This window comes from Lissotriton vulgaris, chromosome 1_1, assembly GCF_964263255.1.
Source record: "Lissotriton vulgaris chromosome 1_1, aLisVul1.2, whole genome shotgun sequence".
Lineage (NCBI taxonomy): Eukaryota > Metazoa > Chordata > Amphibia > Caudata > Salamandridae > Lissotriton > Lissotriton vulgaris.
The window spans coordinates 1,560,107,925-1,560,122,112 of record NC_141685.1 but is presented as its reverse complement, the minus strand read 5'-3'; the positions used below and the strand labels follow the sequence as shown (position 1 = coordinate 1,560,122,112).

At 46.2% G+C, this 14,188-nt stretch overlaps 1 protein-coding gene and 1 pseudogene across 1 annotated transcript in view; both read left to right on the top strand.

Annotated features, from left to right (window-relative positions):
• Nucleotides 1-14,188, top strand: part of SCYL2 (SCY1 like pseudokinase 2) — a 392,954-nt gene that overhangs the window by 262,543 nt on the left and 116,223 nt on the right. Inside the window, exon 14 of the mRNA XM_086918030.1 lies at nt 7,935-8,035. Coding sequence (XP_086774156.1) covers nt 7,935-8,035 — 101 coding nt within the window. The remainder of the gene's footprint in view (nt 1-7,934; nt 8,036-14,188) is intronic.
• LOC147750811 (uncharacterized) lies at nt 394-2,465 on the top strand (annotated as a pseudogene).

Here is a 14,188-nt window from a genome sequence, read left to right as displayed (position 1 = left end):
GATGTCTTTCATAGATTCACATGCCTGAATCATTCCCCGTCGTCGAGACGGGAGCCTCCGGTATATAAAAAGTAATGTCCTATAGACATACATATAAAGGAATAGGCCTAAGGATCTCACCTTAGTGTCCTATCTAAGTCCTTATGTAAGAAGAACCAAAACAGAGTAAGCCCAAGGGTCCCACCTTGGTAGCCTATCTATGTCCTTTTGTAAGAAGGACCAAAGTAAAGAGAACCAACCAATCAGCTACTACCTCCTTCTAGAACCTTCCTGTCAGGAGCCTCAGTCTCTCAGATTTTCTACCGCACGTTGTGCTAGGGAGTCTCCACCTGAGTTCCTCTCAGGAAACTTGCTTCTTTCTTCAAAAACGAATTTTTCCCAACTTCTATTGCTATGGCTGATAGCCAGAAAAAAGGTCTCTTTAGAGCCTGTTCTTCCTGCAGTAAAAAAAGGCTCCACGTAGAGGACAAACATGAGACTTGTCTATACTGCCTCTACCCCAACATCAGGCCAAGGACTGCAAGATATGTAGAACCTTCTCCAACAAAACCCTGAAGGACCGAGAAGGACGCCTACTACTATGGCTGAACAGACTGAAGAACAGACCAGAGAGTGACTTAGTCTCAGAAGGTGAGAGCATTTCTGGTGCTTCGCAGTTCTCCTTGAAGAGGCCAAGGGTTACTTCCCCTAGCCCCTCAGACACCCCTCCTAAGAAGGCCTCCAGAAAGTCTTCAGAAGGCAGAACACCAGTGTCTGACAAGGACCTTCCTGTCCCCAGGAAGCAGCCGCTGATTCCGGCGACAATGACAACGTCAATGGTCACCTCAGCGCAAAGAACCGTCTCGACGTCGACGACAACAGTGTCGACGACGACGGCATCGTCGGCATCTTCCTCGACGACGAGGACGACACCTTCATCGTCGGCGAGTAGACCTGCGCCGTCTACCGTTCCAACGACGACTAGGATTGTGCCGTCAACGACAAGATCGACGTCGAAGACATCGACGACGACTCCGTCGACGAAAACCGCGACGTCGACGAAGCCTCTCTCATCGACGAGGAGTATTCCATCGACGACGACTAAACTGTCGACGACGGAGAAATTGCCGTCGACGAGGACCACGTCGACGAGGACGTCGTTGGCGGACACACCGTCGACGAAGAATAAATTACCGGCGACGACGGAAATTGCAACGGCGGCACCGTCGGCACAGGCGTCGACGACCGCAGGCACATGGAAAGAGTCTGAACTACTTTCGCATGCCATGGATGCCCAGACATCCCATGTCACAATCAAAATAACGAAAAAGCCAATCACACCAGACATGACGTCACCCAGTAAGGTGCAACAACTGACCCCGTCCTGCTTATTACAAGATGAAGAGTTGGAGGAGGAGTTATATACACAGGCCACTAGTCCTTCAGAATTGGTGCTTAAGTGCCAAAGCACAGACGAGGAACAAGAAGTGGAGGAACACGTGGAACAGACTGTCCATACTCAGGTGCACACACAAGTAACACCGATGGTGTGCCTACCAGCATCCATTGTCTCGGACTTACAATTCCTCATAAAGGACTATAAAGAGCGGTTCCCAGAGAAAACCACTACTCCTACACCTCCTGCTGCACAGGTGCCTGCGCCTGTACCTCGACACAAATCACCTCCACTTGTACTTTCTACACAACAAGAGCCAACACAAGACATTCTCTCGTCCGACGACGAGGAGAGAGATCAAGAAGAAGGGGAGGTCCATGACGACGACTCAGACCCTGACGCAGACCAGGACTACGTCGCTCAATCCCCGGCCTCTCCAGAGCCACAGTCTTCGGAATCACCACCTGTAGACATTGGTGGTTTCCATAACCTCATAGAGCGGGCGGCCAAACGGTTCCATATGTCTATGGAAACCCAGGAGACTGAATGTTTCCTGTACGATTTTAAGGAGCCTACAAAAAAGACGACTAGGTCAATCCCGATCATTGATTACCTATGGAAACAAGGCAAACAACTAATGCAAACGCCAGCTTCACTTCCTGTGGTAGTGCCCAGGCTTGATAAAAAATACAAAGCAACCTCATCGGCGCCAGCATGCCTCACGTGTCATCCCAAAGCAGACTCCGTGGTAACACAAGCGGCGCCGAAAAACCAGCGCAATCCAGCATCTCCTTTGTCGACGCAACCTGACAAGGAAGGCAGGAAGCTAGATACCATTGGAAAACGCTTCTCCACCACATCTGCAATGACGGTGAAGGTCGCGAATTCAATTGCACTCCTGGGCCGCTACAACCGTCAACTCTGGGCAGACATCGCGCCCTACCTAGCTAATCTACCAGAGGATTTAAGGGAGGAGGCACATTCGCTTCTCCTAGAGGGCCAAACATCTGCCTCTGAACTAATTGACTGTGCAATAGACGTAGCCATGACTGGCTTCAGGCAGCTGGCAGATGCCGCTGTTCTGAGATGACAAGGTTGGCTTAAGGCCACCTCCTTCCGTCAGGAAGTACAAACAAAAATCATCAATATGCCTTATGACGGCCAACATCTCTTTGGCGAAAAAATTCACGAGGCCCTCACCACCATCAAAAAGGACACAGATACGGCCAAAGCTCTGGGAACCCTACAATTTAGGAACCAGTCCTTTCGTGGTAACAGAGGAAGGGGACAACCTGCATACAGAGGATCCTACCAGAATAGGTCCTCCTACCGGTACACCCAGAGCAAAACACAGTACCAACAGCGTCAAGGCCAGACAGGACGTCAATCTTCCTACAATAAGTCAACCTACAGGGGAAAAAACCAAAAGAGACCTGCTGGCAACCGCCAATGACTTATCCCAATGGCCAGCCCATCCACCATTGCATTTTTTAAGACTTGGAGGAAAACTCACGTTCTTCCTGAAGAACTGGCAAAAAATAACAACAGATCGGTGGGTGTTACAACTTATCCAATTCGGACATTCACTAGAATTTTTCTCGATTCCCCCAACGACACCACCAACCAAACGGTCCCACAGACACCTACGGCTGCTTCTTCAGGAAATAGCTTCCATGCTTCAAAAGGGAGCGATAGAGAAAGTTCCACACAACCAAAAAGGAAAAGGATTCTACTCCCACTTCTTCCTAATTCACAAAAAAGGCAAGAAATGGAGACCAATCCTCGACCTGAGAGCGCTCAATGTGTTCCTAAAGAAACAGTCGTTCCGTACGGTCACACTACAAGAAATCCTGGGCCTCCTGGAGAAAGGCAACTACATGACGTGACCTGCAGGACGCCTACTATCACATTCCTATCCTCAAGGGACACAGGAAGTACCTCAGGTTCGCAGTAGCAGGAGCGCACTACCAATTCCGTGTTCTCCCGTTTGGCCTCAAATCTGCCCCACAGAGAGAAATCGGCACTAGAACCAAACAAAGTCATCACTTTTCTTGGAGCGACTCTGGACACGGAACGCGTGCGAGCCTTCCCCTCTCAAGAGAGAAAGACCAAACTCATCTCCTTAGCCACGTCAGTGGCATCGAGAAAGACTCTGCCGGTCCGTACCTTCAAGTCTCTCCTCGGCATGATGTCCTCATGCATTATGCTCATTCCACACTGCTGTCTCAAAATGCGCCCTCTCCAGGAGGAACTAACGAGGCAATGGACACAAGCTGCGGGATCTTTCGAGGACCGCATACATGTCACATGAGCTATGGTCAATCACTTGCGATGGTGGAGGTCGCCCAGACATCTGTCGCAGGGACTGCCGTTCCTGCTTCCGGCGGGACCACACGTAATAACAACGGACGCATCCCTAGAAGGCTGGGGAGCGGTCCTGCAAGAACTCCAGATCAAAGGCAAGTGGACGCCACAGGAATCCAAACTCCACATCAATCTACTGGAACTAAGAGCAGTCTTTCTAGCTCTCCAAGCTTTTCTTCCACGCATCAGAAACTCCCCAGTGCTCGTCAGGACAGACAACACCACGACGATGCACTACCTAAACAAACAGGGAGGGACGCGATCACTTTCACTCTCTCAAGAATCGCAGAGAGTCTGGAATTGGCTTCTAGAGCATGGAATAACGCTAAAAGCCGAATACGTCCCGGGCAAGGACAACGTCTTGGCGGACGCCCTGAGCAGGGAAAGGTCACCATCCCACGAATGGGAATTGGATATAGAGGCGCTGCAATATATCTTCGCGGAGTGGGGAACCCCGCAGATAGACCTCTTTGCCACCAGAGAGAACGCCAAATGCCCAAGCTTCGCAAGCAGGCTTCACCAACCAGGAACCCTCGGGAATGCATTTTCCATCGCTTGGCGGAACATGTTTGCCTACGCCTTTCCACCATTTCCACTGATACCCAGGGTCCTCAGGAAGATGAAGTCGGAGCCCTGCACTCTGATCCTCATTGCCCCATCCTGGCCGAGGCAGCATTGGTACACGGAACTTCATCGCCTGTCTGTCCGGCCACCTCTTCGCCTACACAAACATCCAGCCCTGCTCACAATGTCTCAAGGCCAGGTTCTCCACCCGAACCTGAGCCCTCTGAAGTTGTCAGCCTGGCTCCTGAATACCGCAAATTCAGCCACCTGAACATTCCGCAGGAGTGTAGAGAAGTCCTTGCTAAGGCCAGAGCCGACAGCACTAATAAGACCTGTTCACTAAAATGGAAGCGTTTCTGTGTTTGGAGTGTGGCAGAAGGCCTACACCCCTTCCATGTCACCCCACAGCAGCTGCTACCATATTTACTGCATCTAGCGCAATCAGGCCTTGCGCATGCGTCCGTCAAAGTACATCTAGCAGCGATATCCAGGTTCACACGAACTTCCAAAGGTCCTTCCCTGTGGGCGGACAGACTTGTCAAACAATTCCTAAAAGGTCTATTCAGATCCTTTCCACAACAAAGACCAATCCCTCCGTCGTGGCAACTCAACGTGGTCCTTCACCAACTAATGAAGCACCCCTTCGAACCCATCCATAAAGCGGATATCAAATTCCTTTCATGAAAGACTGCCCTCCTCCTGGCCCTAACATCTGCCAGAAGGGTCAGTGAACTGCAGGCTCTCTCCATCCAAGATCCTTTTTTGCAATTCAGAGAGGACAGGGTCATTCTACGAACTAACCTCCGCTTCATACCGAAAGTCCCCTCGGACTTCCACCTTAACGAACCAGTGGTGCTCAAGTCGTTCTTTCCAAACCCAACTACTGCAGCTGAAAGAACATTGCATTCTTTAGATCTGAAGAGATGTCTCAAATTCTACATCGACAGGACACAACACTTCAGAAAGTCATCCCAACTCTTCGTTGCCTTTAGCAGACCAAGGAAAGGCATGCCCCTGACGAAACAAAGTATATCAAGGTGGATCTCTTCAGCGATCACTTTCTGCCACGACAAGGTTGGACGGCCTTTGGAGGCAAGAGTCAAAGCTCATTCAACAAGAGCCATATCCACGTCTGCGGCACTATTTGCTGGAGTGCCGGTACTGGACATTTGTAGAGCGGCGACCTGGAAGTCCCCGCACACCTTCACCAGGCACTACTGCTTGGAAACTGAGCTGACGAGGGATGCAGCAGTGGGCAGAGCAGTGCTTCGCCATCTATTCCAGTGAGGTGAGCCTTCTTACATCCCACCATCCTTTACTGGTATGCACATTTCTTTATTCCTAGAAACTACATGACATTGCATGTTGGTGGTTTGCAGTCGCGTGATATGTATTATCTACAGACTCATATATGATGTACCATCACAGAATGTGCATAATGTATTGCTTGCTACTCTGATTCAGGCATGTGAATCTATGAAAGACACCCAAATACTGGATAAGAAATGCGCTACTTACCTGTAACTGCAGTTATCCAGTATTAGTGTCTTTCATAGATTCACATGTACCCTCCCGCCTCCCCTGGAAGGACTCACCTATCTCTCTAACAAGTTTGCGCCTAACTAGCTTGGTGCGTACGAAAATCTGAGAGACTGAGGCTCCTGACAGGAAGGTTCTAGAAGGAGGTAGTAGCTGATTGGTTGGTTCTCTTTACTTTGGTCCTTCTTACAAAAGGACATAGATAGGCTACCAAGGTGGGACCCTTGGGCCTACTCTGTTTTGGTTCTTCTTACATAAGGACTTAGATAGGACACTAAGGTGAGATCCTTAGGCCTATTCCTTTATATGTATGTCTATAGGACATTACTTTTTATATACCGGAGGCTCCCGTCTCGACGACGGGGAATGATTCAGGCATGTGAATCTATGAAATACACTAATACTGGATAACTGCAGTTACAGGTAAGTAACACATTTCTTAAATAGGCTTTTTAAATGCTGTCCGAGTTTTCAGCTCAAAGTTTCAAAGATTAACCATGCTGTTTATTAATGTTGAAAACATTTAATTCAGTGTTTTAGTGTCACCATTCCTTAAGATGTTTTTTCTTTTCTTCCAGTATTTTCAATGTTCATCTTTACGAACAAGCATTGCCAATGCAAACACCCTAGCACTTGCATTCGCTGTGCCAATGCTTGTTTTACGTATCCTATCGAAATACTTTACTAATATTGAACTATGTTAGTTTTTCAGTCCGTACACTTTGGTGATCATTGTGCAGTTCAAGGTGCTTCTCTGTGCGTACCATTTTTACCTTTCCTCAATCTTAGGGAAACCAAGGCACCCTCTTCCATGCAACCTCCCTTCCTCCCTCATTCACCTTCAAATACAATTCTACCCTCCTTACTGTATTGTTTCTGACCTTAACTCTGCTGCCTATGAGGATATTCTAACTATATACTGTGGCCACAGTACATGTGTATAAATGGATAATTTTGAAATTTTTTGATTAGTTATTTTCAGTTTTTATTTTCACGTTTTCCTCCTTAATGACCTTATTAAAAGCAAACTACATAACTGAAAAAGCCTCCTTGATAAAGTAATCCACTATGCCAGCTCCGGGCTCGATGAATCTCCCCTTCGGTGCCACTCTAACCATGGGTCCCACTCAGCAACTCTGGGCAATAGCTTGCTTAATCTCCACAAACGGCCCCATCAACGCCGGGGATGCCTGGCTTCACCTTGGGGGTGCCCAATAGGGACCATCTCACAGGGAAAGCCAGGACGGGTTCCCCAGCGTTATACAGCGCCAGGAAACCTACGGGTAGCAGTGCGCTTTACAAGCTCAAATACATTTACATTTACCTCTTCAACCTGCCCCTACCCACCCCACATACTATCACCTTTCCCAAGTAGTGTAAAAGCACTCCACACCCACTCACTTCACACTTGAAATGAGGGTCTTGTGTAAATTCAAAATGCATTAATTTAATTGTTGACATTTTATGTGCTATCTTTTCCAGTTTTCTATTTTTGATTATTTGATGCAGTTTGAAGTTTTGCAAGCTGTTCCTCACTTGGCAATATTACCATCTGCCATCTCGTTCTGACTTGCACTCATAAGTCAGCATCAATATGTTGACCACAAGCCACACACGCACTGTCCTGGTTCAGAACCATACTTTCTTGACCATTCTGCATTTCATTTTTCTCTTAATGGATCTGTAAGCACTGTTTCACGATCTCGCATTCAAGAAAATCCAGGCACAAGAACCCACTTCAAGGACTTTGTGCATCATTCATAATCTGTCAGGCACTATGGATGTTACGACCCCTTTTACTTAAACCTTACAGCTAGACATAATTATTGTTTGTTTAGAAGTTTGTACCATTCTCTACTTTAACTTTTCTAACTGGCACATTAGCTCTTGATTTAATTACCTAGTAACTTTCCGGATCTCTTGTATTTTTGTTGTTAAATATTGTACAGTATTGTGCATTAAAATGGCAAATGTTGATCATGTCAGCTTGCTCAAGAGCAGTTAATGATGTTCTGTCAGCTGAAAGCTATATCCCAACTGCAATATTATGGTGGAGAACGTAATATTTTAATTGATTAATTTTGTTTTATAGTTCACGTCTTTCATGGCAGTCATAAAAGATATGCTTAGTAAGTTGGAGGCAGAACATAAAACCAAACTTGAACAGCTTCATCTGATGCAAGAACAACAGAAGTAAGTAATATGCTCATTTTGAGATAGTTTTTCTAACTGAGGTATTTTTCATGGTTGTGTTTGTTTTAACATGAGTGGAATTTTCTGAGTGAGCTTTGCCTACTTGAATCTTATTACACCTCCAAAATGTGAAGATAACTGGAAACAGCAAAGTAGAATTCTCGGGCAAAGACATGTAGCCAACAAAAATCCTAGCATACTTTTCAAAAGAAGCAAGCAAAAGATTTCACACTTTTGCAGACATTATCTCATGACTATAGATAACTGATTGCACTACTCATTCAGTGTGACCGACATTTAAATCCCAATCAAAGGTATGCAAAGTGACAGCATGGCCCCTGGTTGCTTCAAAGAGGGATCTGGACCCTATCAGCCGCCCAGAGGAGTCCCTATAAGCGAACAAACAGAACTCAGAGGAATCTAACAGAACCCAGAGGAATGTGACCTGGATTAGTGAGTGCATGCATCTTTCTCCTGTTGAATCATTTATACAGTACCGAAATTACACCTACTTTAGGGGGCATTTTCATGAGTTAGTGCTGTCAAAGTTTGTTTGCCATCCAAAGAGTCCAGGGCTTATAATCTTGGTGTGGTATCTAGGCATACCATCCCAGTACACAAAGTTATCCCAAGTAACTCAAAAGTAATCTAAAAGTAATTACTGTATGATACAAGCTGTATTTAAAAGTGATACAACCTGTAACAATTGTAATTTCAAGCACAACTGCATTACCTTGAACAGTCTTGCATTTGAAAGTATATTTTACCCACCTGTACCAAGTCCTGCTTAATTATAAAATAAAACATAAGTATATTTTTTTAAACGTACCTAATTGGTCTGGTTTCTGTCTGAGTGTGTGCCATCAGTTTTGATTGAGTGAATACAATAAATGCTTAACACCCACTGCTCGTCCACACTACCAAAAGAGAGCTGTTAGTACTTACCTAATTTAGCCTATGCTATACTTCTGGGGGCTACCTGGACTCTGTGCACACTATCCATCATTTTGGGGTAGTATATATAGAGCCAGCTTCCTACAGCCTCTACATCTGCTTCTGACGAAGTGTTAATGTAAGTGTGAAATGCATAGAAACTCATATAATATACAATAAGAGCTTGAACTAAATTAATTTTCTCGAAGAATGCCTGTTTTTATATAAAGGAGTGAGAAGGATCACTTAAAGAATAACAATTAAGCGACAAACATTTGATTATAATTTTAAAGGCATATGGAATGTTTAGAAGAACTGTGCATTAGATGTAACTTGAGGATTACTGGATAACATATCGTGAGCCAGATGTAGTTGAAGTGCACATCAATGTTCTGTAAGAGAACCAAGATATAGTTATGGTATATACCAGCTATCAAATGATGATCAAACATGAGTTAGGTTATGTCAGAATTATTGCACTTAAATCATATTGATGTTATCCAGTATTGGATCTCTCATAGATTCACATGCTTGAATCATTCCCCTTGGTCTTAGTGGGAGTCCGACCGTATAATAGTAAAGCAGTATGTATTTGTATCATAGGCTATCATGGCAATAAAAGGTCATTATAGTAGCCTATCTATGTCTTTTTTTTAAAAAGAACCAATCTTGAACAAATGAAAAGTCAGGCGACAGCACCCCTAGAACATTCCCAACAGAGACTGTTTTCCTCTCCTGCACGTCATGGAAGAGAGTCTTCCTGAGCTCTGCTCCAATTTATTTACCTCAGCTGTTTGAAAAGTTTCAGTATGTCTGGTTCTTCTAAAAAAAGGACTCTTCAGATCCTGCAAACCTTGTGGGAAGAAGAGACTATTTGCGGACAACCCACATGATGAATGCCTCTATTACCTTCATCCTCATCCTTCTGTGAAGGACTGTAGGGTATGTCACTCTTTTTCTTCAAAAACATTGTGAGACAGAGGGGGAAGGCTCTTGTTATGGCTCCAGAGGTCTGAAACTCTCTCTTCAGGTGAGGACAACAACACTTCTACCAAGCCTCTAAAAAGGAAAAGGCCCCATGACCAGGGGACCTCTGAAGACAGCAAGACAGCACAAAAGACTTCTCATCATGGGTCTTTCAAAATCATTGAGAAAAAGGAGAAAACACAAACATTCTCCTAACAAAAAGCTTCCTCAGAGCCTACCACCCCTAGTCTTCAAAGCGCTTGAATACCTCTTCTGAGCCATTGACGTCGAGACCTAAAACCCAGAAGGTACCATCAACGAAAATCCCGTAGTCGACGTCTCCATCGTGGACGAGCGCTACATTAAAGATCACCATGATCTCTTCCTCTACACCATCGGGGACGCTGACTGAGACCACTTCAGCTATTAATGCAGCCATTCCATCAACCTTCATTTTCTAGTCCACAACGATTGCAGCGGTGAATCCACCATCAACTGTCCTGCAGTCTACATTACCATTACGGTCAACGATGAGTTCTTCCTCAGCCCCACCATCGATGAAGCTATCATTGTCTGATATCTCGTTGGCAAAGCCATCAACAGTCAACACCACCGTCCATGGAACAATCATCGTTGATTCCTTCGTCGTTGACAGTAGTGCAAGTTCCAAAGACTATTCTGAAGCCTCATGACCCTTCCTCCCAGCAAAGTGTCTCCTAATCCTCCATGCCGTCTCCTTGATGATTTAGACAATTTAGAAGATATGGGGCCCTTTGGGGCCGTGCATAGCCTATCTGAATTGTAGGTCAAATATCAGGATGATGAAGAGGACCCTTAATATAGACATTATCACAATCCTCATGCCAAACATCACTATTTTTACTTCAATACTCAATAACATCCCCCTCCTTCATCTCACGTACACATACCTTTGTCTTTAGTGCAAGATCTGCAGATGTCGATGAAGCAATCCAATTGCTTCTTGTATGATTTCAAGGAACAGGTATGCAAGTCTGTACAAGTCATCCCTATAGCTGATCACATTTGGGAAGAAGGCCTTAAGTTAATGAAGACTCCGGCATCCGTGGCGGCTGTATTGCCACGTATCAATAAAAAGTGCAAATCCCCTGTTGATTCTCCTGCCTGCCTCATAGGGCACCCCAAGGCTTATTCAGTTGTCTCACAAGCGGCACAGTGAATGAATGAATGAATGAATGAAAGTGAATTTATAACAGCGCGATTGCTGCCCTGAGGTGTCCAAGCGCTAAAAAGGAACCAGTGAAGGATGAAGAGGTTGAGAACCAGAAGAAGAGGGAAAAAAACTGAGTTAAGTTAAACAGAATTGAATAGGTGTGTTTTTAATTGTTTACGGAAGGAAGCGAGATCAGGATTGGATCTCAGGTGAAACGGGAGGGAGTTCCAGATCTTGGCGGCGTTGAAGGCGTACGTCCTTCCGCCAGTTCTAGACCTTTTGACTCTGGGGACTGCTGCCATGAAGGCCTGACTAGAGCGCAGATTTCTACCTGGGTGATACTGGCTTACTAGATCACGGGTGATTGGAGGAGCCGAATCCCAGAAAGCCTGGTGGGCAATACACATTGCTTTAAAAAAGACTCTCTTACTCACTGTGAGCCAGTGAAGATTGGTCAGAGCCGGCTTTACTGACAATCTGCGAGGAATCTGCAGCAGAGTACGCGCGGCACAGTTTTGTACCAGCTGTAGTCTCTTTAAGGTGTACTCTGGTGCACCCAGATATAGGACGTTGTTGGAGTCCAGCCGTGATTGTATCAGGCCCTGTATGGCTATCTGCTTTGCCTCCATTGGGAGCAAAGGAAGAACTTTCTTCAGTGTCCTGAGTATTCCAAGCAGGTGGCTGAAAGCTTTGTGGCCTGGGTGTTGAGTGAGAGACTCCTGTCCAGCCATACCCCTAGGCTTTTGATGTTATCCGTCGGGGCCGGGGGGGGGGGGGACCTAGGCAGGGGGGCCACAATGAGTTGAAAAATGTGGGGTCGGCAGGGCCCAGGAGCAAGAGCTCCGTTTTGTCACCATTAAGTTTTAATGATGACGGAGTCATCCAGGTCTTCACCTCCTCCAGACATTTGGTAAGTCCCCCTGATCGTAATTGAAGAGCCTCCTGCGCTAATGAGACCACCAGCTGGGTATCGTCCGCATAGGATATGATCTTGACTCCATACGGACGAACTACCTCAACCAGTGGCCTCATATAGATGTTGAAAAGCGCGGGGCTTAATGAGGAACCCTGCGGGACTTCGCACTTCAGGGGAATGCTAGAAGACACTGTCTGTCCATCAAACACTTGGAATGACCTATTGCTCAATAAAGATTTTAACCAGAGCCACGCCTTGTCCACAATGCCGACATTCGAAAGACGGTTCAGTAAGGTGGCATGACTGACCGTGTCGAATGCCGCACTGAGATCAAGGAGGATCACTGCCACTGATCCTCCCTGATCAAGGATTTTCCTGGACTCCTCGATGACCATTAGGAGGGCGGATTCTGTTCCATGCTTAGGCCTGAACCCTGTCTGGGTGGTGTCTAGCAGCTGGTTATCCTCAAGGAAGCTGACCAGCTGGAGATTGACATACCTCTCCACGATCTTACTCACCCAGGGAAGCAGGGAGATCGGACGATAGTTCCCAAAATCCGATGGTTCCAGATTGGGCTTTTTTATCAGCGCTCGGACCATTGCCCGTTTCCAAGCAGAAGGGACAATGCCCGAGGCAATGGAGGCATTTAGCAGGTTCCTAATGATCGGTAGGACAGTCTGAAAGACCAGCATCATGGCCTCAGGGGGTGCCGGATCAGATGGAGATCCGGATTTTACTTTCCGAGCCATGGATCCAATACTTCGAGATCCATGCAAGGAAAGTGACTGAGCAGAGGTGGAGGGGCTGAAGCGAAGTTTAAGGTCTTGATTTTATCCTGAATTAGCGGAGGGGTGGGAGTGAGAGTGCAGGGAAAGGAGGCATATATTTTATTTACTTTTGCTGAAAAAAATTCAGCCAAATCATTGCACTGGGAAACAGACTTTTCCTTCAACGCAATTGGCGACGGGAGTTTTGTAAGTTTATGCAGGGTTTGAAAAATTTCTCTAGGTTTGGATTTTGCAGCTAAGATCTTGTCAGAGAAGTACACTGCTTGGGCGGCTTTTAGTTCCCTTTTATATGCTTTTATCTCCTCTCGATATCGAGTCTTTTCCTCCATGGAGTAGTCTAAGCGCCATTTTCTTTCGATTTGCCGGCATTGGCGCTTTTTGTTCCCAAGTGCCTCCGAAAACCACGGTGCTGTTTTATGGAGGCGTTTTACCGTTGATTTCTTGAGGGGGAGGATGGATTCGAGAGAGTGCAGGATCCAGTTTTCATAGGCCTGGTTGGCCAAACAAGGATCCTCGTTGTTAGGGGGAGGTTCTTTCATAAGTACGTTTTTCCATTCCTCTGTGGGTATCCGTGCCCAGGATCTGGCAAGTCTTATCGATGGTTTTACCGGTTCGTATTTCTGAGTAGACCAAGTAAAGGGCACCAAAAAGTGGTCAGTCCACGGGAGGGGGAGCGGAAACCCAACCACAAGGTCCTCGCAGTTACTGAACACTGGGTCTAACAGGTGACCCTTCACATGGGTCGATGCTTTTACTCGTTGGCTAAGTTGCAACGCAGCCAGGTCATCGGCTAACGTGATAGCCAGAGAATCCAGCGGAGAATCGAAATGAAAATTGAGGTCACCTAACACGGTATAGTTGGCGGAAGTGCTAACGTGTGGCGCCATAATTACTGATAAGAGATTGTGAAATTGTTTAGGGGGACCAGGTGGACGGTATATCAATGTGCCCGAAAAGCAATGGTTAGGGGAGAACTCCAGCGAGAAAGCGAGGCTCTCACAGTCTGGGATAGTTTCAGGGATAAGTCTACAGTGATATTGTTCTTTGAATATAATTGCTAACCCTCCACCTCTACCCTCCGAATGATCTTGTCGGATGATTTGAAAGCCCGAGGGGAGGGAGGTTACAACAGCCGGGTCAGAATCGGGTGTCAGCCATGTTTCAGATAGGAATACTGCGTCCGGCGAACAATCTTCTAGTAGAAACGAAATTTCCACCTTATGTTTTGGCAGAGATCTGCAGTTTAATGAAAACATACGGTATTCCTGCTTCGGTGATTTGGTCTGCCACCGGGTAAAAGGGGCATTGCAATGTGGACAAATGGTTGGAACAATGTTGTTCCAAGAAACCTACTACTC